This window comes from Myxocyprinus asiaticus, chromosome 17 (assembly GCF_019703515.2).
Source record: "Myxocyprinus asiaticus isolate MX2 ecotype Aquarium Trade chromosome 17, UBuf_Myxa_2, whole genome shotgun sequence".
NCBI lineage: Eukaryota > Metazoa > Chordata > Actinopteri > Cypriniformes > Catostomidae > Myxocyprinus > Myxocyprinus asiaticus.
Genome location: NC_059360.1, coordinates 47,177,864 through 47,199,934, shown reverse-complemented (window position 1 = coordinate 47,199,934; position 22,071 = coordinate 47,177,864). Strand labels below are relative to the sequence as shown.

The 22,071-nt window shown below is 34.3% G+C and overlaps 1 protein-coding gene across 4 annotated transcripts in view; it reads left to right on the top strand.

The window, feature by feature from the left end:
• Positions 1-22,071, top strand: part of LOC127455181 (gamma-2-syntrophin-like) — an 88,610-nt gene that overhangs the window by 38,429 nt on the left and 28,110 nt on the right. For 3 of the 4 annotated variants that reach the window (XM_051722853.1, XM_051722852.1, XM_051722850.1), the window contains 4 exons: positions 10,871-10,998; positions 15,629-15,761; positions 19,985-20,023; positions 20,393-20,509. In XM_051722853.1, coding sequence (XP_051578813.1) covers positions 10,871-10,998; positions 15,629-15,761; positions 19,985-20,023; positions 20,393-20,509 — 417 coding nt within the window. The remainder of the gene's footprint in view (positions 1-10,870; positions 10,999-15,628; positions 15,762-19,984; positions 20,024-20,392; positions 20,510-22,071) is intronic. The other variant, XM_051722851.1, reaches the window with a different exon arrangement.

Genomic DNA, 22,071 nt, shown 5'->3' with positions numbered 1-22,071 from the left:
GACAAAGTTACAGCAAACTGTTGAGGAGAGAGCTCAAACGTGTCTGCCGTGGCTCTGATATTATCACAGTCTGTCTCCCTCATGTTTTCCTAAGGACTCTTATTTTGAAATGTTTCCCCGGACTACATCTCCCATAGTGCACTGCCCTCATCACTGCCATCTGTTCCTCATCTTCCTCACCTGTCTTCCATTCCCTCATTAGTTCCTTTTTGTATAAACATCCTCTAGTTTTGCCCATTCCTTTGTCAGTCCATGAAGAGTTTCGTTTAATGGTTAAGTTGTGATGTTTAGCTTTGTTTGTGATGTTTGTTCCACTCCGGCGTGCTACCTTGATTGATGCCTAGTATTCCACTCCAGTGTGTATCCTTCTTCTACTATTAAAAGACTGAAAGTGATTCCTGTGTTCTCCTCTCTTCCACTCCAAGTACCAGCGTTACAGATATGTGGACCATTTAAATGATGTCCAGTGTTGCACACCAGTCTATTATTGTAGTAAAACGATGGCACCTAACAACAAAAAAATGAACGTGACTGGTCGTGTACATGTCTCAGTCACTTCACATGCAAGCAGGCAATTCTCGGCACCCTCAAGAAACAAATCGGCCAAAGGGGAAAATTTATCGGCTGATCCCAATAATTAAAAAATTCTGAATATCGGCCTATTTATCTCCGCTCATGCTGTTAATTATGAAGGGACCTTCTAGGTACAATTTGAAAATATTACTTTTAAAAATTATATTTGGTCAGTTTTTTTATCATATTGGTTGCATTTTAGCTTTAGAAAAATTGTCAAATTCATTTTATTCCATCAATAAATGTCTTGAAACTGCATTTATTATTTTTCATATATATTTGTTACATGTTTATTGTTTACATGCATACATTGTTCCATTTACAGTTATTTACACTGATACTCATAACACATGCTAAATCAACAACACACAAAGTTTGAAATAGTACGGTTATAGCGCCACTTAGCAGTTTAGAGCGGCAAGTGCACATTTACCATGGTAAAAAAAGGCCATTCTGGACTGGTATCATCTGTCATTTGTTCATATTTGTATCAAAATGTAACTAAAATAAAATACTGTGTTCAATAGCATCTTAGTTTTTGCTACAGTATTGAAATCGGTATTGAGAATTTCCACTGGGATTGGTATTGACTGCTAAAATTGTGGAATCGTGATCTGTAGCTTTCCTATCTGTATAGTTACGGCACAGAAACCGTAATGAAGAGCTGTCGTTTGGTGAGTTCCTTGTGAGAGAGACAATCCGTCAGTCTGATCCATCTAGACACGCCGGCAATATATCATTCCTTGTCATCTCAGCATGCTTGCTAGCATAGCGCAACATGAAAGTCAAATCTAGCTTAATTATCCAGTCTTGGTGCACATAAACACAGCAAAGTGGAGAATATCACTTGAAAAATTGTTTGAGATGTAGCGGGTGATCCATTTAAACTTTGAATCCAAAAAGAAATCCAGTCAGATTCACCAGTCAGTTCTGAGCTAAGAAGCTAATGATGCTAAAAATGTACTAAAACATCAGTGAACTCAAAAACCTCTTATATCTTTCATGTTAACACTAGATTTGTGACATCTCTAACAAAGAAATTCCACTCTACTACCATGTTTATTCTTACATGTACCATGGTAATACCATGGTATTTTGGATGTATATGGGTAATTAGAAAACAGTAATACTACTGTTTTTTTGTTTTTGTTTTTTTTAACATGTACCATGGTAGTACTACTGTAAGCTTATAAGAACTATCTACCATGTAGATACATGGTATATATCGAAGTACCATGGTAATACCATGTTTTTATGTTGTATTCTTTGAAATACCTTGGATTACAGTCTAAATACCATTGTGCATATCAAAGTATCATGGTATTTTCACCGGACACAGTCACTTTACCATAGTACCACCACAGTACCACTGTGTTGTAAGTGGTAGATTATGTTGTCTCTCCCATTTATTGCTTAAATTAGTAAAATATGAATTTTTAATTTTATTTATTTTTCTGGCATTTTAATAAAACATGAACTGATAAATACCCTGTAGATTATTTATAGTTCTATGGTCAACAATAACTCAACAAATGTAGAGCATAATGCAGGTACTGTGCAGCATCTCTGTTGGCTTGTTTTGGAGAAAATATATATATATTTATTTCTAATATGAAGAGATTTGCTTGGCATTTGTGAGCTTACTGACTTCACCAAATAGTTATTCATGCATGAGAATCACTCTTGTCATGCATAATATTATGTTAATGCTGATATGACTTATGGGATTTTACTTTCGAAGTGAGTAATGCACATAAGACTATAAATGTGACGAAAGCTGTGCATTTTGAAGACTATAAACTGTGGACTAAACTGAATCTTTTTGGCTGTTTGCGTTTGCATAGATTAAGGGACTTTTTGAGGAGTTAAGTCAGACTTAAAAATGTGGATAACAAAAAATCAGAGCAAGATTATTTTATTGAAAGACAGCCTAGGCACACCTTTCAAGCTAAACCTTTTACAAAAATAAGTTTGCTAGGTTTGAAATAATAAAACAATAGAAATTCAATACTTTTAGAGCCACTGTTTACAGTGGGCCAAACAGAGGCTTTTTAAAATGGAACTTTCTAGAAATATTCAACTGCTTTAGACTTTCATCATCTTTCTGCCTTGGAGTTTGATAAGCACAAACGATGCCATGTATTTATGTAAGGTAGCTGTAATCCTCCTTCATTTGTTAAATACTGCAGGATAATGCTGGTGAAATGAGCCAGAGTTATTATCTGTCAAAGAAAAGGCCTCTTCCCAAAAGGCAGCTTCCCAAATCTGAGCTCTGCAGATTCTTTTGAATCAAGGAACTTCGTTGTTATGTGGCCGCTTGCACCGCGATCAAAGTGGATAGATGTTTTTGTGTTGCCCTCTCTCGCTCTCTCTCCCTCTCTGTTTTTTAGGTGCTTTATTGGCATAACAAATATTTTTACATTTCAAACTGGCAAAGTGCTTACAGCTGAGTTGCATACAAATAAAACAGCACAAAATTATGGAGCCCATAGAGGACAGGCAGGGCAATTATTTTCTGAAATAGTTTTGCGTTCCCTCGCAATAATGTTGTGCTCCAACATAACAATTTTTGTTCTCTTGCAATAAGTTTTGCATTCCCTTGCATCAGTTTGCATTATTTCGCAATAGTTTTGGGTTCCCTCACAATAGTTTGCATTCCCTTGCATCAGTTTGCGTTCCCTCGTAATAGTTTTGTTCTCTCACAATATGTTTTGCGTTCCCTCTCAGTAAGTTTTGTGTTCCTTCGCAATATGGTTTGCGTTCTCTCTCAATAGTTTTGTAAAACCTCACAATATTTTGCGTTGCCTCTCAATAAGTTTTGCGTTCCCTCGTAAGTTTTTATTCTCTCGCAATAAGTTTTTCGTACCCTCTCAATACGTTTTGCATTCCCTCGTAATATTTTTTGTTCCCTTTCAATATGTTTTTGTGTTCCTTCACAATAAGTTTTGCAATACCTCACAATATTTTTGCGTTTCCTCTCAATACGTTTTGCGTTCCCTCCTAACAGTTTTTGTTCTCTCGCAATAAATTTTGCGTTCCCTCTCAATACGTTTTTCGTTCCCTCTCAATAAGTTTTTCTGTTCCCTCTCAATAAGTTTTGCATTCCCTTGCAATACGTTTTTGCGTTCCTTCGCAGTGCGTTTTGCATTCCTTCGCAATACGTTTTGCGTTCTCTCTCAATACGTTTTTGCTTTCCTTCGCAATACGTTTTGCGTTCTCTCTCAATACGTTTTTGCGTTCTTTTGCAATGCATTTTGCATTCCTTCGCTATAAGTTTTGCATTCCCTCACAATAGTTTGCTTTAGGGTCATTTGATTAGTCATATTTTTGATTAAAAAAAAAAATCTTATAAACATGGAATTCAGAAAACAAAATGAAATGGAAAACAGAATTTAGGAAAACAAAGAAGAATTAGAAAAAATTCCATTGGGTCCTATTTTTTTATGCCTTGCTAACTTAAACATTTGCATTATCTTTGAAGTAATAAGAGTTGTTGATGTATTGAATATCTAATTTTGCTCATTTAAATCAAAGTGGTGATTTATCTAAAAATTGTTTTCTATGAGAGAAGACAAATGTGTCTTCCCGAAGGGGGCGCCTACTGGCCTGAATCCTGAAAGCTGAATTCTTCGTTGATCGACATTCAAATCTTAGGACGTTTTTGTCATACTGCAGACATTTGTACATTAAATACTGTGCTGTATCTTTTTACAAGGATTGGTATCTGAGCTACAAATCCGCCCCTGCAATCTCTGGAAAATTATTACATAAAGGGCGAATTCCAATCGAAAGTGATCATCCCTATGCCCTACTCACTACAAAAGACAGAGCTCTTGATGTGGGCACTCTGAAGGGAGCATGGCATCACAGTTTAAATGTAGCCTTCACTAAAAGTCTTGTGAAAGGGCCCTTTGTGAAATAATTAACTTTCTTACATTTGTTTGGAACAAACTTTCGAGTGGCGTCCCCTTCCTGAAGTGCCCTTCAAGGGCACATAAATGCCGTTTTGAAAACGCCCAAAATGCCCTATTCAGTAACCACAAACTGCTGTTATTGTTCCATCTGGACCAGCGCTGAGAAAAGTAACATGTAAGGCGTAACAATGTCACTTGTACACTTCAGTACCATAGTAAGGTAATTTTCACTGATGAAGTTTAATATGCGCTGAATTGGCAAAATATAATTTAAAGTCAATAATATAACATCACATGCTCTTTCCTATTTCCATTTTATTTATTTTTTTAACTGTCATGTGACCGTGGTGACATGCTGGCTGTTTCCAGAGCATGTGCACAGACTGTAGCTGGATTTTTGGACTTTCCCTCTGGAATTGGAATACATTTTATGAAATATTTATAGTAGGTCCACTGTTGAACCAGAATTAAACAGTAATTTTAATTGGCAATATTGAGAGCAAGTCTGCTCATAAAGCTTAATAGGATGGAACATGCTAAAGTTGAGGATCTCTTTTAATAAACTGTGGATTTTCCTCTCTCACTCTTATTCCTGTACTTTTGTGTTGTGTCTGTTTGTTTGTTTGTTTGTTTGTTTGTTTGTTTGTTTGTTTGTTTGTTTGTTTGTTTGTTTTTTGTTAAGCTTTAGTGTTTAGTGATTGAGATGCTGTGGAGATGGTTATTTCAGGCCCAAGTTTTCAGAGTAATGGATCATTAATAAATGTTTAATTAGGCATATACAGTTCTCACTTTATGAAAAATGCTTAGTTAGCAATTAGTCAATGCTTTATTACGACCTATATATTAATAGTAAGAGTTACTAAAACAGTAACAAATACGTTAATTATGTTTAAATGTAAGTTCAATTTATTACATTTATAATTTCTTTATTTACTATGATTTCATGCCTTGTTCATGTTAAAAAACATTATCAAACTGCCTATGAACTTATTAAACAATAATCAATAATTTGCTACAGTGAATATAAACAAATAACAAAATATTTGTATGTAGTTTATTAATGTATGAACAATAGTTTATAAATGATCAATTGACTATAAACTAATGCTTTACAAATACTTTATACCGTGTAGTTATTATAAAGTGTTAACAGTTCTGGTTGCTGCCGCATGCTGCATGAGTGTTTGTAGCTTGCTAGCCTGCTTAGCAGTGCTTATTCTTATTCTTATACGTTCATCGTTTTATCCTTTGCCATTTTACCATGTGCTTCGGGTTTTTCCAATTTTTTACTGTTTCAACTGCGTGTATTTTACCGCGCGCACCCGTTTTCTCTCTTTTTTCTTTTCCCGCTTGTCTACAACTTGCGTCTTGACTGCATGCTTTCGTTTTCTCCACTGTGTTTTACACGGATTATTGCATCAATCGCAAACATCAGCTGATCAGGAACCACATTGATCTCAAATCCTCGCCGCCCAAGAACAACCATAACAACAACAAAAACAAACAATTGCAGTAAGTCATGGCATCCACTCATGTTATTTCTTCCTGCATTGCATGCCACATGTTTACTATAGCTTCTTCCTTCATCAGTGAGGGATTCACATATGATAAATGTAAGGAATTAGTCAGGCTGACGGAGAAGGTTAATGAGTTAGAAACACGTATCCAAACACTAGTGGAGGTCAGTGAGAAGCCGGTAGATACTGTTTCGGATGCAGGTAGTACACACTTTGGTTCCGGCTCTAGAGCTCTGCAACAGGGTGTTTGGGTGACGTCTCAGCATCATACTCGCTCAGCAAAGCGACACCACTCTCCCGTTCCAGATAGGGTTTCCAATCGATTCTCCCCACTCAGTGATGCATCCACTGAGAATCATTTTGAAAGTGCCTTAATAATTGATGATTCAATTGTAAGGAACGTGGAAATAGAGACTCCAGCCACCATTGTTAAATGCATTTCCAGGGCTCCAGCGTCTGACATCAGATCAAATTTACAAGTGCTGGCTAATGCTAAACACAGGTCACATAAACTACAACACATAGAGTCTGTATCACCTAGATTTCATATAGAGAATATGTCTGTTCCCCGAAATACCAAACACAAACCCCTCACTAAATCATTTAGAAAAAATGTGATTAAGGTCAAACTTGAGAAAAAAAAATATCTTGGGAATATAATTATCATATAAATTTAGGGCTACTAAACATTAGATCTTTTTCTACCAACACACTTATTGTAAATTAAATTAAATTATTACAGATCATATTTTGGATATGCTCTGTTTGACTGAAACTTGGCTTAAACCAGATGAATATATTAGTTTAAATGAATCCACTCCCTCAGTTTATTGTTATAAACATGAGCCTCATCTGAAGGGTTGAGGAGGAGGCGTTGCTACAATTTACAGTGAAGGTTTTGGTGTTACTCAGAGGACAGGATATAAGTTTAAGTCTTTTGAACTAATAATGCTTAATGTGATACCATCAGATATATATGTAAAAAAAAAATCTCTGTCATCTTTTGCCTTTGCTACAGTATATAGGTCACCCGGGCCATACTTAAGATTTCCTTGGTGAATTAGCAAATTTTTATCAGATCTTGTAGTTAATGTACATAGTGCTTCAATTGTTGGTGACTTCAACATTCACATAGATAATGAAAATGACACCCTTGGAGTCAGACAAAATGTGACTGGACCAACTCATCGCCATAATAATTTGCTAGATTTAATTCTGTCATATGGAGTTGATGTTGATACTATAGAAATTCTACCGCAGAGCGATGACATCTCAGATCATTATCTCGTCTCTTGTTTGCTGCGATCAACAATTTCACTCAATCTACACCATGCTATCGTTCACGTAGAACCATTCTTTCGACCACTAAAGATAGCTTCACTAATAATCTTCCAGAATTGTCTCACATACTCGGTAAGCCAAAAAGTCTAGAAGAACTTGATGTAATTACAGAAAATATAAATACAGTCTTCTCTAGCTCTCTTGATAGTGTCGCCCCCTTCAATTAAAGAAATTTAAAGAAACAACTAATCTCTTAAAAGAGGTATTCTCTCTAATCACAGAACCTCTTCTTAATATCATTAACTCCTCGCTATCCTTAGAACATGTCCCAAGAAACTTTAAAATGGCAGTTAGTCAAACCACTTATTAAGAAGCCACAGCTTGATCCTGGAGAACTGGCTAGTTACAGACTGAGTTCAAATCTACCATTTATGTCAAAAATACTAGAAAGTGTAGTGTCCTCCCAACTATGTTAATTTCTACAGTGAAATAGTATATACGAACAATTACAGTCAGGATTTAGGCCCCATCACAGTACAGAGGCTGCACTTATCAGAATTACAAATGACTTGCTCTTATCTGATCGCTGCTGCATTTCTCATTTAGTGCTTTTAGATCTTAGTGCTGCCTTCGACATGATAGATCACGACATTCTTTTGAATAGGCTGGAGAATTATGTTGACATTAGTGGACTTGCATTAGCATGGTTTATATCCTATTTATCAGACCGCTACCACTTTGTATGGGTAAACGAGTAATTGTCAAATCAAACAAAAGTATGGAGTGCCACAGGGATCAGTTTTAGGGCCTCTGCTTTTCTCCTTATACATGCTTGCCCTAGGAGATATTATCAGGAATCATGAAATAAATTTTCACTGTTATGCCGACAATACCCATCTTTATATTTCTTCTAAACCCAATGAAAATTCACAATTCTCCAAATGAGCAGAGTGTATCAATGAAATCAAAGATTGCATTGCCAGAAATTTCCTTCTACTCAATTCCGACAAAACAGACTAAATTATTGTAATGCATTACTGGGAGGATGTCCAGCAAGTTCAGTAAATAAACTTCAATTGGTTCAAAATGCAGCTGCCAGAGTGCTGACTAGAACCAAGAAATATAATCATATTAGCCCCATTTTATCTTCGTTGCATTGGCTACCTGTTAAAATTCTATAAACTACATACAAAGCTTTGAATGGTCTAGCTCCACAATACTTAAGTGACCTTCTGACTCACTATATTCCATCACGTTCATTATGATCACAAAATTCTGGCTTGTTAATAGCTCCTAGAATATCAAAATCCACGAAAGGTGGTAGATCCTTTTCCTATTTGGCTCCTAAACTATGGAATAGTCTCCGTAACACTTTTCGGGACGCAGACACTGTTTGGGACGCAGACACACTCACTCATTTTAAGTCTAGACTAAAGACTCATCTATTTAGCCAGGCATACACCTAATTTATCCATCAACTCACAATTAAGCTGTTTTAGTTAGGTCTGCAGGAACAAGAAACATCTATCCTGATCCATAACTGCATAAAAGTGAATGACATCTACACTAATATTATTCTATTTGTTTCCATGAACTGATGCCAACTCCAACTATAAGACATCGGATACTCCATATACCACAGCCTGAACCTTGGACTTATGATTGACCCCACCGAACCTCACCGAAATGACCTGCCGGTTGAACAGCGATGCACCTCACTGATCTCTTTCTGCATCACCTTTGTCTATTGATGGACTACACTCTTGAAATAGAACACATAGACTATTAATTAATTGCCAACAAAAGCCTTCATCATCCAACTAACAATGGACAATGCATCTATGTGAACCTCTGCAGTTAATCCAGGATGGACTTCAAAGACTGGACCTTAACACTTACTTAGTTTACTAATCGTATACCATGACCTGCGCTGCACATAAATAACTAATATTGGCATTCATGATGTTAGCCAGAGGGGAACTGGCCCCCACAATGACCCTGGTTTCTCCCAAGGTTATTTTTCTCCATTAATCAACATCTAATGGAGTTTTGTGTTCCTTGCCACAGTCGCCTTCAGCTTGCCCATAAAGGTTCTAAATACAATTATTATTTAATTATTTAATTTTTATACACAATTTACAATCATATTTAATCAAACTAAACAGTGAAGACTTTACTGATTTTACAGTTTCATTTTCTGTTAATGAATGTGTTTCTGTAAAGCTGCTTTGAAATTATGTGTGTTGTGAAATGCACTATACAAATAAAAATGACTTGACTTGTTACTATATTGGCAGAATGATAATTAGAATTTATATTACCATGTTTGTTTTGTTTGTTTTTGTTTTGTTTTTTTATCTGAATGATTACCATACGATGGTTTTACTTCAAATACCATTTTTGAACTGTAATTACTGTAGTAAAGCCATGGTAAATTGTGTGGTTACTATAGTTTTACTACAAATTGCATTTTTTAACTATGGTAACTTTTTTTAACCTTATGGTAAAAGGGTAGATAAATCTATTTCGAGGGAATTAAAAACTTATTGTGAGGCAACGCAAAACTATTGTGAGGGAACACAAAATTATTTCGGTAAATAAATTCCCACCCAGTCCTCGAAGGGGCTCCCTACAAAACAACATACCTGGGCCTGGGTAGCTCAGCAAGTAAAGACACTGACTACCACTCCTGGAGTCACGAGTTCGAAACAAGGGTGTGCTGAGTGACTCCAGCCAGGTCTCCTAAGCAACCAAATTGGCCCGGTTGCTAGGGAGGGTAGAGTCACATGGGGTAACCTTCTCATGGTCGCTATAATGTGATTCTCGCTCTCGATGGGGCGCGTGGTGAGTTGTGCGTGGATGCCGCGGAGAATAGCGTGAAGCCTCCACAAGCGCTATGTCTCCGCGGTAACGTGCTCGTAAGCCACGTGATAAGATGCGTGGATTGACGGTCTCAGACGCGGAGGCAACTGAGATTCGTCCTCCACCACCCGGATTGAGGCGAGTCACTACGCCACCACGAGAACTTAGAGCGCATTGGGGAATTGGGCATTCCAAATTGGGGAGAAAAAGGGGGGAAAATCGGAAAACAAAACAAAAAAACAACATAACTTATTGAAGGATTAAAAAGACAAAATATACAGTGTATAAAAGTAAAAGAGATAATGTGAAATAATAAAAATGATGTTACACATGAAGGAAAAAGAAAATACTTATAATACTGAAGTGCCACAAGCTTCCAGCCAGACTGTGAGGCACTCCACTGACCTCTGCTTGCATCATCTTGGTCGTAGGATGGACTGCACTCTCTTAAAATGGAATACACACAATAAATTAACTCCAACTACAGCCTTCAGTATGTTTTCATTTAAACTGCTCAATGAGGACTTTAAGACATTATAGTCATTACAGCATAACTTTCTGTAAAGCTGCTTTGAGACGATGTGTGCTGTGAAAAGCACTATACAAATGAAAATGACTTGAATTGACTAATAAAACGATAAGAAATAGTAAGAATATTGTGGAGACACAGACTGAAGTCAGATTACCCACTTTTTCTCATACTCTCTCATTTATTCCATCTAGGCCCCGTCTTCGCCCTCCACACCTTCGGATAATGAACCAAAGTACGAAAAGCGCTGGCTCGATGCCATCACCCTGGCTCTGTTCATGTCCAGAATCTCTCGACGCAAAGCTGGAACAGATAAATTAAGGTATGATAATCCGCTGTGATGCTGCACAAGATGTAAGGTATGCCACGCACCAGCTCGGACTGTTGGTTTTGCCTGCTTTTTTCATTTAGGTGAGAGGGTGTTAAATCCAATATCTATGCAGCAGCATGCCGTGTCATGAAAGGTCACTGATGCAGCTACCAACGAGAGGCGCAGAGGTCGACGAGAAGTGCCTTTATCTTTAGTCAACTGCTATGGAAAAGAGAATACTGTCATATACGTAGCGTCTTCACACATTTTGGTCATCCAAAGAAAATCGATGAAATATATAAAATGAAAATTCAACGGTTATGCTTGCAGCAGGTGGAAACTATTCCATGATTATTTTCTTCCTTAATAAGGAGGTATTTTTATATTCTTTAGCATTTTTTTTAACTGTCTACTTGATTTTGTAGTATTGCTCTCCACTCAATACTACTTTTATGTCATATTGTTGATTACCACAAAAATGTATTTCAACTTTTCCTTCCTTTTCTTAAAAACATATCAATAAATAAAAATCTGGGTTACAGCGAGGCACTTACAATGGATGTCAATGGGGTCAATCTGTAAACGTTAAAATACTCACTGTTTCAAAACTATAGCCACAAGACGTAAACAATGTGCATGTAAACATGATTGTAGTGTAATAACATCAATTACTTAACTTTTCTGTGTAAATTTCTATCATATTTTACAGCATTGTAGCCATGACAACGTAACGCTGTAATCCCTAAAACGACTGTAAAAATGATGATTTAAAAAATATTACAGCTCCAATAATACACCAGTTTTAACAGAAGGATGTATGAATTTATATAAGTGCTTTTATAAAATTAAAAGCTTCACATATCAGACTTTAAAACCTCCAAAACGTGGCCCATTCACTTCCATTGTAAGTGTATCACTGTAACCTTTATTTTTTGTTATGTATTTTTTTAAAGAAGAGGGACAAGTCGAAAATAATTTTGTTGTAATCAGTGTTAACCCACAAATGCTGTCGATTGAATTTAACTTTACTGAACACGGAATATTCCTTTAATATAAATTATGTAATTGCAATTTTAAACTTTACACATTAAGGGTAAAGTATACTTTGGTTTTTGGTTGGTATTAATGAAAATCACAAAGCAGTCATAGTGCGCTTACGTCGAACATCTCCATTCAGGCTTGGAGTCAAAAGAGTACACCATGCACGAGATGTAACGTCACATGAAAAAATGAAGCATACACTAGCTTTAAGTGTAAGTTATGTTGGAAGTGACTGATATTCAACTTTATTCTTTATATGAAATGTCTTTCATGAATTTGTTGCTGTTTTCATGGTTTTTCAATTGAACTTGTCTATTGAACTCTTTGGGGTTCCGCAAGGCTATGTACTGGGCCCGCTTTTATTTGAATAGTCATGTGTTTTTTTGTTTTTTTTTAACGCCCCTTTTAAATTTTAACTGGGATTTTAAATCTTAGTACAAATCCTTGAGAGCAGCAAACCCTCTACATGTAAGATTCAAGGATTCTTTTATTTCAGAACACCTTTGTGAGACAAGCTCCCATGAGATGCTGAACTCTGATTGCCCTTGGCACACTCAACCCTTCCTTGTAATTCATTCTCCCTTTCCTTATCCTATTTGTTACCACTATGAGTGATATTCTTTCCCCTCCATTCTAACCCTCTCTTTATGTATGCCAATACCCAATGAAAACGGAGTTTTGCAGACTGATAGATTTCTGATTGTGTTCTGTCACTCAAACGGCCCGTTTCTTGGTTTCTGAGCAGTTGGCTACAGTCTGCTGGTAGTTCAAGCAGAACATTACATTCTCCAGGCAATTTCTGTGGGAAAAAGGGCCAGGGATTGAATGGCTGCATCTTGCACATGGTTGGCATTAATTGAAATCATGGCATTTATTGAATCGGTTTATTGAAAAGTTAGAAAGTATGAAGAGTCTCTGCTGCTAAAGATTTATTCAACAGAAAAGTGCTTTGATGCTTCTTTTTATCTGTAATATCACCTTATATAAGGCCATTACATATGATATCTCATATAGAACTCATGCTCTTTCTTGACAGCACAATTTAATTACTTAATGTGTATCTGATACACCTTTAGCTTCAAAAAAAGTTTTTGAAAGAATTTATGCCCTCCTGTGCCATTTGTTGTTGTCATTCACATTGTAAACAATACTATACAGCACACAGATCATGTACTTATAAGTAAAACACTTTACAATAAGGTTGTGTTTATTAACATTAGTTTGATACGTTAGTTAACATGAACCAACAATGAACAATATTTTTACAGCACTTTTTCATTTTAGTTAATGTTAATTTAAATATACACTAACACATTTTTTTTTATTAAGAGTTGTATATGTCAAAAATATAATTGTTCATTTAAAGTTTATGTTAGTTCATAATGCATGAACAATTATATATTTGTAAACCAACATTTGCCAAGATTAAAAAATATGTTATTATTAGTTCCTTATACCTAAAGCATTTACTAATGTTACCAAATACAACCTTATTGTAACGTGTTAACAGTATATATATATATATATATATTCATGCATTGACGTGTTTACTAAAAACAGCAAGTTAAAGCAGGACAATGGTCGAAATTTAAAAAATAAAAAATATTTAGGGACTATATTTTTACCAGTATGGGGGCATTTTTTCCAGACCACATAGTCTATTTATGTCAAATACTTTAAAGCCATACTACATAATATATTGAGTAAGATATAATGAAATATTAAGGATAGAAAGCACTTAGAAATTCACTTCAGGGGCATTTTTTGCCACCATATTTTAAATATTTGGTGCATTTTTGTTGCACCAAATCCTGAATAATTTCTGATTCTGGGTGGGACATATTGTAGGGTCAGTTGTTTTTAAAATGGCCAAGTCTTTAGTTTACATCACATATGTGAACAATGATTTGCTACTTGCTATTGCTAGTCAGAAGTAGGTGGTCTTTGTGATGGGGAGGGACATTATCATTCCTGAGAGCATTTTATTGGACAACATGAGTAAGTGCAAGATGATGGCATCGATATTTTTAGTCCATTTTCCTGTAAATATAAAATGCATATACCTGCAAAAATTAACTTTTGTCAACTTTTATGAGCACATGTAAATCATATAGATGACCTCAAAGCTACAGACATAGCTAAAAGCCACAAAAAAGAGATTGTGCATCTCAAAGTCCACAATGATAAATGTCTCAACCGTCACACTGAATATGTTTTGACGCAACAGTCATAGCTGTGTCGCTTTCTGTTGAATGCTACTGACAGCTATCACTAAATAGTCAGTCCAGCAAATCAAAGTGTAATTCATCTGTAGCACACTCTAAACACAAACTGAAATTAAATTTCAAAGCTTCCCCATTACGTACATTTGATGATATAGTGAGCATGACAACCCTCTTTAAACAAAAGTATTTTGTAAATGAACATTTGAAATGAACGGAAATAACACAGTATCTTGATTTAAAGTGACAGCAACGTTTGAGTTCAATGTTGATATTGCTGTGAGATCTGTACACAGTTTGGCTTTATAGTATGATTCGTTTTTTCTTTTTCGTTTTTTTTTTGTTTTTGTTTTTTTCATTTCTTGTAGTCCTGAAGAATTAATATGGATCATGATGTGGCTAAATAAATTATTCTATATGCCACAGATCCTGGCTAGACTTATTGATTTAGTGTGTATGCTTGCAAAATACATTGAATCTCAGATGTCTTATTTTTATTAATAATAGAATAAATCTCAATGGACTTGAAGAATTCATTTGGGGGTTTGTTCATTCTTGGCTTGTATCTTGCATTATGAACTGCATACAACTGTAATTTATTTTGCTACATGTTCAGAATGTAATACTAGCATACTGTGCATTATACACCGTATATTGCACAATTACTTAAAAATAGTATGTTAAACAGTATGCAATATGCAGCATGCAACGTTAAAAGTTTAAAAGTAACTACTATTTCAAACAGAATGTTACATTGTTTTCAAATGGCCTCACTATGTAGACATCGTTTAATTCTTTGAGTGACATCCTCATGTCATCTCTGTCATAAAAACAGTTATTTTGCATTTTTAATAATGAGTAAAGAAAGAAATTTCTTCTGTTGAATTTATCGGTAACACTTGTTAATCATTTGTAAACATTAATAAATGCATTAGGTATCATGAACTATCAATTATTATTTTTTTACAGCATTTATTAATCTTGATAATGCAAATTTATGAAAATTAAATTGTTCACTGTTAGTTCGTGTTAGTTCATAATGCATTAACTAATGGTAACATAAGCAACTTTAAAAATAAAAGTATTAGAAAATGTAGAAATTAACATTAACCAAGATGAATAAGTGCTGTAAAAGTTTTGTTCATTGTTAATTGATGTTAACTAAAGTAGTTAAATAATGTTAACAAATATAACCTTATTGTAAAGTTTTATTTATTTGTCACATTGTAAATGGAAAGGGAAGTTAAGCACATTGCATAAGTATAAATACTACATATTGTATGCAATTCTGAACATACCCAAAATGACTTTATTGACTTCATTGTACTTTTATCAGTGAATTTAATATCTGTTACTCTTCTGTATTTTCTCTCTTCAAGCAGATCAAACAGTTTTGAAGTCATTGCCTTAGATGGAGTTTGCACGCATGTTCTGCAGTTTTGCATGGCAGCAGAAAGCACAGACTGGCTTCAAGCAATATCAACCAATATCAACGATTTGACCCAGGAGAGCGTAAGTACCACGCAGTGCAAAGGCGATTAATGTACATTAAAATACAGAAGATCTAAACTTCACAACAAAAATTACCTGATGTAGAGTCTACAAATATCTATATATATTTACTTACAATCTCAGGAAATCTCATAATGAAATGTGTGGTCGTATTTCACCGCAAAATGAAAAGAAATAATTATAAATTATGGTAAAACTTTAGGTTGTATTTGTTAACATTGGTAAATGCATTAGGTGTCATGAACTAACAATTTATTTATTTTTTTAGCATTTATTACTTTTTGTTAATGTTAGTTTGTCAAAATATATTGTTCATTGTTAGTTCATAATGCATTAACGAATGTCAATATATACAACTTCTAATTTTAATAATGTTTTAGTACATTGCATGAAGAATTATATATATATATATATATATATATATATATATATATATATATATATTATTTTATTATTTTCATAATAAACACTACTGACATTTGAGATCAATTGTCATAAAAATAGTCACAAAATGAAAATACAGGAGAAGCTTTTGTGCTACTCTGTTTATTAATTGCTGTTCTTTACTGTTGTAAAGTAATTTTGCTTTGAGCCATTCACATGTTATAGGCTTTATATTGCTAATTAAATAGTCTTCAGCAACCGTACAAATATTTAAACGGCCAACTTTCTTAACCCTTTAAGCTCAGATGGGCCTGCGATTAAAAAAAGAGTCAAAATATTAATGACTACAGTCTTGACCAACACAAAATAGGTATCGTTTGAAAGCTTACAAGCTCTACTTACCAATGCATGTTGACATTATGACCAAAACTGAACAAGTGCTTTGAAATTTGCAGACAAATCAGAAGTGTTCCGTTTTGACAATTTATAAAAACATTTGCACTGACTGTACATATTATTGTAATCAGTAAAAACAACAAACTGATCAAATAGCCATGTGTCATATGTTGTTGGAAATCTCTTAAAGAGTTGAATAAAATCAGCTCATTTGTTTTACTCACAGACAAAATTATAGCGAGTAATAGCTAAGTATATGTCTTTGAAATATGTGAACAGGTGTTGCTCATATGCCGCATTTGTACTTATAACTTCACAAAAAATAAAGGGAAAATAAAATATCATTACTTAGAGGAGATGATTATCTTTCAAACGAGCCCACACGCAAAAAAATCAGATGTATAGAGCATTAGATAATCCACATGAAGCACAATGTTACATATGGCCACCAGTAGATGGCGCCAAATACATGACACAGACTCAATGATGACTCAAATGGCACAGAATGAAACTCATTCTGTGAAATCTTATTACTAAAATCATGTCTGCATGCTATGCAAACCTTTAGTCATTGTTGTGTTTGCATGTGTAATTAGTTCTTATGTACAATTATTATGTTTTATTTGTTTGGAGAGACTTTTAAACACTATGATAAATTATTTTTGTAATGCTATAACTTTTGATTGCTTTTTTTTTTTTTTTTTTTTTTGTCACCCTTCTTGTTTGTTTTGTCGAGTTATAAGCCTTTAATTTTGGGTATGCCACTGAAACAGGAAATCTTAAAAAAAACACTCTCAGTGCTTAAAGGGTTAAAAAAATCCTAAATATAACAGTCTGCTTGGCTCTTTCCAGATTCCTGCATCCTTAGACCCGATTATCCAGTTTGCTGTGCTGGAAATTGAGCCCTTGCCAAGAATATTGCCTAATGATCTCATTTCCTGTGCATGTCTTAATTAGTGCACTGATGATCCAATGGGCATATTCTGTAGCAGACCCACTCTAAATGACTGCCATGCAGCTGCCTGTTTTACGTGCAATTACTTCACTTACGTCACCTAATGATGGATATGGAGACTGATTGCTAAATGTCCAATTAACAGCTGATTGTGTGTGTGAGTGAGCAACGGAACTGTTATTGTGGTGACCTATAACCTATAAATAGAGCATGTGACACATGCTTGAGCAGAGAGGATGATGGGAGTTGAGTGTTGTTTGACACATTCTGACTGCTGGTGTATTGTAGGATAAGTGTGACTCTGACTGTGATTCAGTGGCACATCAATATACTGTCACTTACTGTTGACAAGTGTGACTTATTTAGGAAGATGCGGCATTGAAAGCAACTGAATATTTGAGCACTTGAATGTTTGAATTAAAAATGAATTTTTATACTTGAAGCCTGTAAATATCATGCACTATAAAAGTATATACAGTATCTTATTTGCACAGTTATTTATGAACAGATATAATGCATGATAATGTGTATTATAATATGTACAGCATAAAGCATTATAATACTTACAGTTTTATAATACTTATGTTTACACCGTAATGCACAGTAAAGGATGATTGCATGGTGGAATCTTGCGAAATCTGCCTAGGAAATATCCTGGTCATATTTAAACCCAGATCAATACAAAGACAATGTCAAATTTTATTTTATGTTATGGTAGCCAGCTGGTAGGTATCTGTGCAGTGTGTAAACCTCCCGCTTCCCATGCCGGTGACCCCGGTTCAATTCCCGCTCGGAGTGGGTTGAGCAGGACAGGTCACATTTACATAAAGAAAATTAAGCCTACATTTAGGACCATTAAGATTTTTTTCATTGTGACATTATTTTCAGAACACTTAAGCACATTTTACCCCACAATTCTCATTACCATAATGGGTCCAGACATTTTACTTCACATTTTACTATTCCCATTGATTTTAATTAGGATTCTCATTACCATACCCCAGTCATTTTTTAACAGTTTAATGTTGTCCTAATGGGAATATCTTAATGACCTTTTTGCAAAATATAATTTCTTATTTGTTTCTTTTGATTTTGGAGTAAAATAGGACCAGAATCGCCCGCATATTACTGTATAATGCATGATATACCTTACAGGTGTTTTAATATGTTGTATTCTTTGAAATATTTATATATAAATAGATACGTTTTCTAATGTACTACAACTGTGGTTAAAGTTATTTACAAAAACATTCTACTAATAACAGGGTTGTAAGTAGAGGTGAACCAATAGTGGATTTTGCGATACCGATAACTATGGTGGTTGATAACCGATAAATTGGGCAATAGTTTTTAAAATCGCCTTATAGAATTATTAATAAACATCTTTCCTTACTATGAAAGGCACAGACATAGAGGCAACAAGAATCCAAAATAAATAAATTTCTAGATGTAGTTTATTGTTCAACCAAAACCCAATAATAATCAGAAAAACAAAATGACGATTTGGTGCATAATTTGGGACTTTTAACTATAAACAAGCCTGAAACACACCAGAGACTTGGCTCTGTTACGATGCTGTATATTTAAATATTAACAAAATTAAGATTTGTATAGCCTATATAGGCCTATATTCACCAGATGAAGGGTTTTGTATATGTATGTGTGTATATATATATATATATATATATATACACACACACACACACACACACACACACAAATACAGTATACTTTAGCAGATGAGGTTTACTGAGGAATAAGGTTTATTATTTGACACAAGATGTTGGAGACGATATATCTGCTGACAGTGCACGTTTCTATATAGTATATCTCATTTTTCGTTGCATGTCCTCACTTCAATTTAGATTGATTATCTAATCAAATGATCAAAATATGCATTGAAGTGAGAATAAAAATACGGATGATTATTGTCAATGATGAAAGATTGAGGAAGATGGAGAAATAATAATAATTTTTAAAAAAATTGGCAACTATCGCCATGATATCTGTTTCACCGATTAATCGGTGCCGATAGTTGCCTTTTGGAACTATCGGCACCGATTAATCGGTTAAACAGATATATCGGTCTACCTCTAGTTGTAAGGCATGTTATATTCTTTGTAAAAATTATTGAAAATGTGTCCTGATTTTATTTGACATATAAAATATAAAAAGTAATTAGTCAGTTTTTTTAAAAAAAGTTTATTTTTAATTGATTCATTCAAAACACCATTTCTCCATAATATAAAACAAGTAAAATTGTTTAGATAAGGCTAGTTGGGACTCAAACTCTTTATTTGCAACTCTAAACCTAGAGAAATGAGCATGTGTTGTTAGTATGATGCAGTTTAATATCCAAGTATTTGTCGAGTTGTGTGTAGTAACTAGGGAACACTCCTTTAAAAGTGTAATTAAAAGACTTACATCCATTCTGTATAGTTCTCAAATATAAATGTATTCTCTAAGTGTATGTTTTGATCTGTTTCAGATAAAATCGGCAAACAAATACTGTTCTCCTGACGATCAGGTTGGTCATTTTTACTCTTGTATATGCCTTTAAATCTTAACGGACAGAATCCATTTCATTTGGGCCAGCTCTCTCTTCAGTGTCATTATGTTTTTCCCATTTAGGGATGAAATATGTCATAATCAAGAAAATCAACATCTCATTGAGATCGTATAATGACCTCTGACTATTCCCAAATCTTTGTTGCATTACGATTTTTTTTATTCATAAGCAGCAGAGTAATTCAATCACATATTTACTTGAGAAGAAATCCAATACTGGGAGATGAGACCTGCCAATGTGTGCTGAACAAACAAACTCTGATATTCTGCTGTAAGAATCCGCTGGAGTGCTGTGGAATTGATTTTCCGCTGTGAATGTTTTCTGCAGATTGTCCATATGGGTTGGGTGTGCGAGCACGTACAGGGGAGCGACGCCGATCCGATTCACGGCTGCAGGTTTCTGGCTTTGAGAGGATCTTCTCTGCTCATCTTCAGGAGACCTCCAGTAAGTTCATGGATGTGTGGAGAAACATTCCAACTCTTTCCATGTCAATATTTATTCCTGAAGTGTATTCCCACACATGGAGATCATGTAGTCAGTGGTACATTGTCTGAGTTAGTATACAGCCCACTAAGGATTGTCGATATACAGTAAGCAAAAAATTATATTACGATTTTCTTTAATGTTTTGGTCGGTAATGCTGTAGGTCACAATTTAATGGAAAAGTGATTCAAAAATAATGAAAGCTAATTTTAAAATAATGTCCAAAATTATGGTAGACCTTTTTTTAAAAAAAATATATATATATATATATTATTATTTGAACAGTTAGATGCATTACAGCGAAACAACTTTATAAGTTACTAATTATTAAAAATTCTGTTTTACTATTTTATTGCTGTTGTTCAATCCAGGCAAGATGAGGCTTCTATATCTCAACATGAAAAGGGTTTGCTATGATTTTAAGCCAAACCTTTACATTAAAAAATAATGCAAAAGTTATGATGGTAAATAGATCATGGTGGAAATGTAGTAACACAGATCTGTCATTATTTGCAGTGCAACCTCTGACTGGAATACAGATTCAGGAACCATGCAGCATTTTTCACAACCGCGATATAGACGATCCTTGAAAATGTGTTGACACATTTCTACCGATATTTTGCTTTAACCGGAATATCGCCCGCCCCTACCACCTACTGTTTTTTGTTTGTTTGTTTAAAGTAGCCAGGGTTCCCACATTCATGGAAAACCTGGAAACAAATGCTAATTTCCAGGCCTGGAACAGTCATGGAAATGAATAAAATCTTATTGAAATGTCATTAGCACTTTATAATGAGGTTACATTTGTTAACATTAGTAAATGCATTAGTTATCATTAATTAACAATGTAGTATATATATATATATATATATATATATATATATATATATATATATATATATATATATATATATATATATATATATATAATTTGTTTACAGTATTTAATAATCTTTGTTAATGTTAGTTAATAAAAATACAATTATTCATTGTTAGTTCATTGTTAGTTCATAGTGCATTAACTAATGTTAACAAATACAACTTTTGATTTTAAAAATGTGTTAGCATATATGTTAAAATGAACATTAAGATTAATAAATCCTGTAAAAGGTTAGTTGTTCATTGTTAATTTGTTAACTAATGTTATTTGCTAATGTTAACAAATGTAATCTTATTTTAAACTTTTGGTTTATGTCAATTTTTCTAGCTTTTTATGTCTTTTTGAGTACATTTTTACACTAATTAGTATAATCGTTTAAATATATGAAGTCCAGAAATTGGTTGGATATGTTGTAATTCAGTGAATGCTATCCAGTTATCATCTCAGAAATGAATACAGTTGTCTTTTATTTTTAGTTCAGTTTTGTGTCAAATTGTCTAAACTTTCGAACAAGGATGCACTGATACAAAACTTGTGTGCCGATACTGATATATGATTATTTAGAGCAACATCTGCAGATACCAATAGTTTGGTATTTCTATGTATTTAGGTATTTAATGCTACCTCGGTTGAAATTATTGCT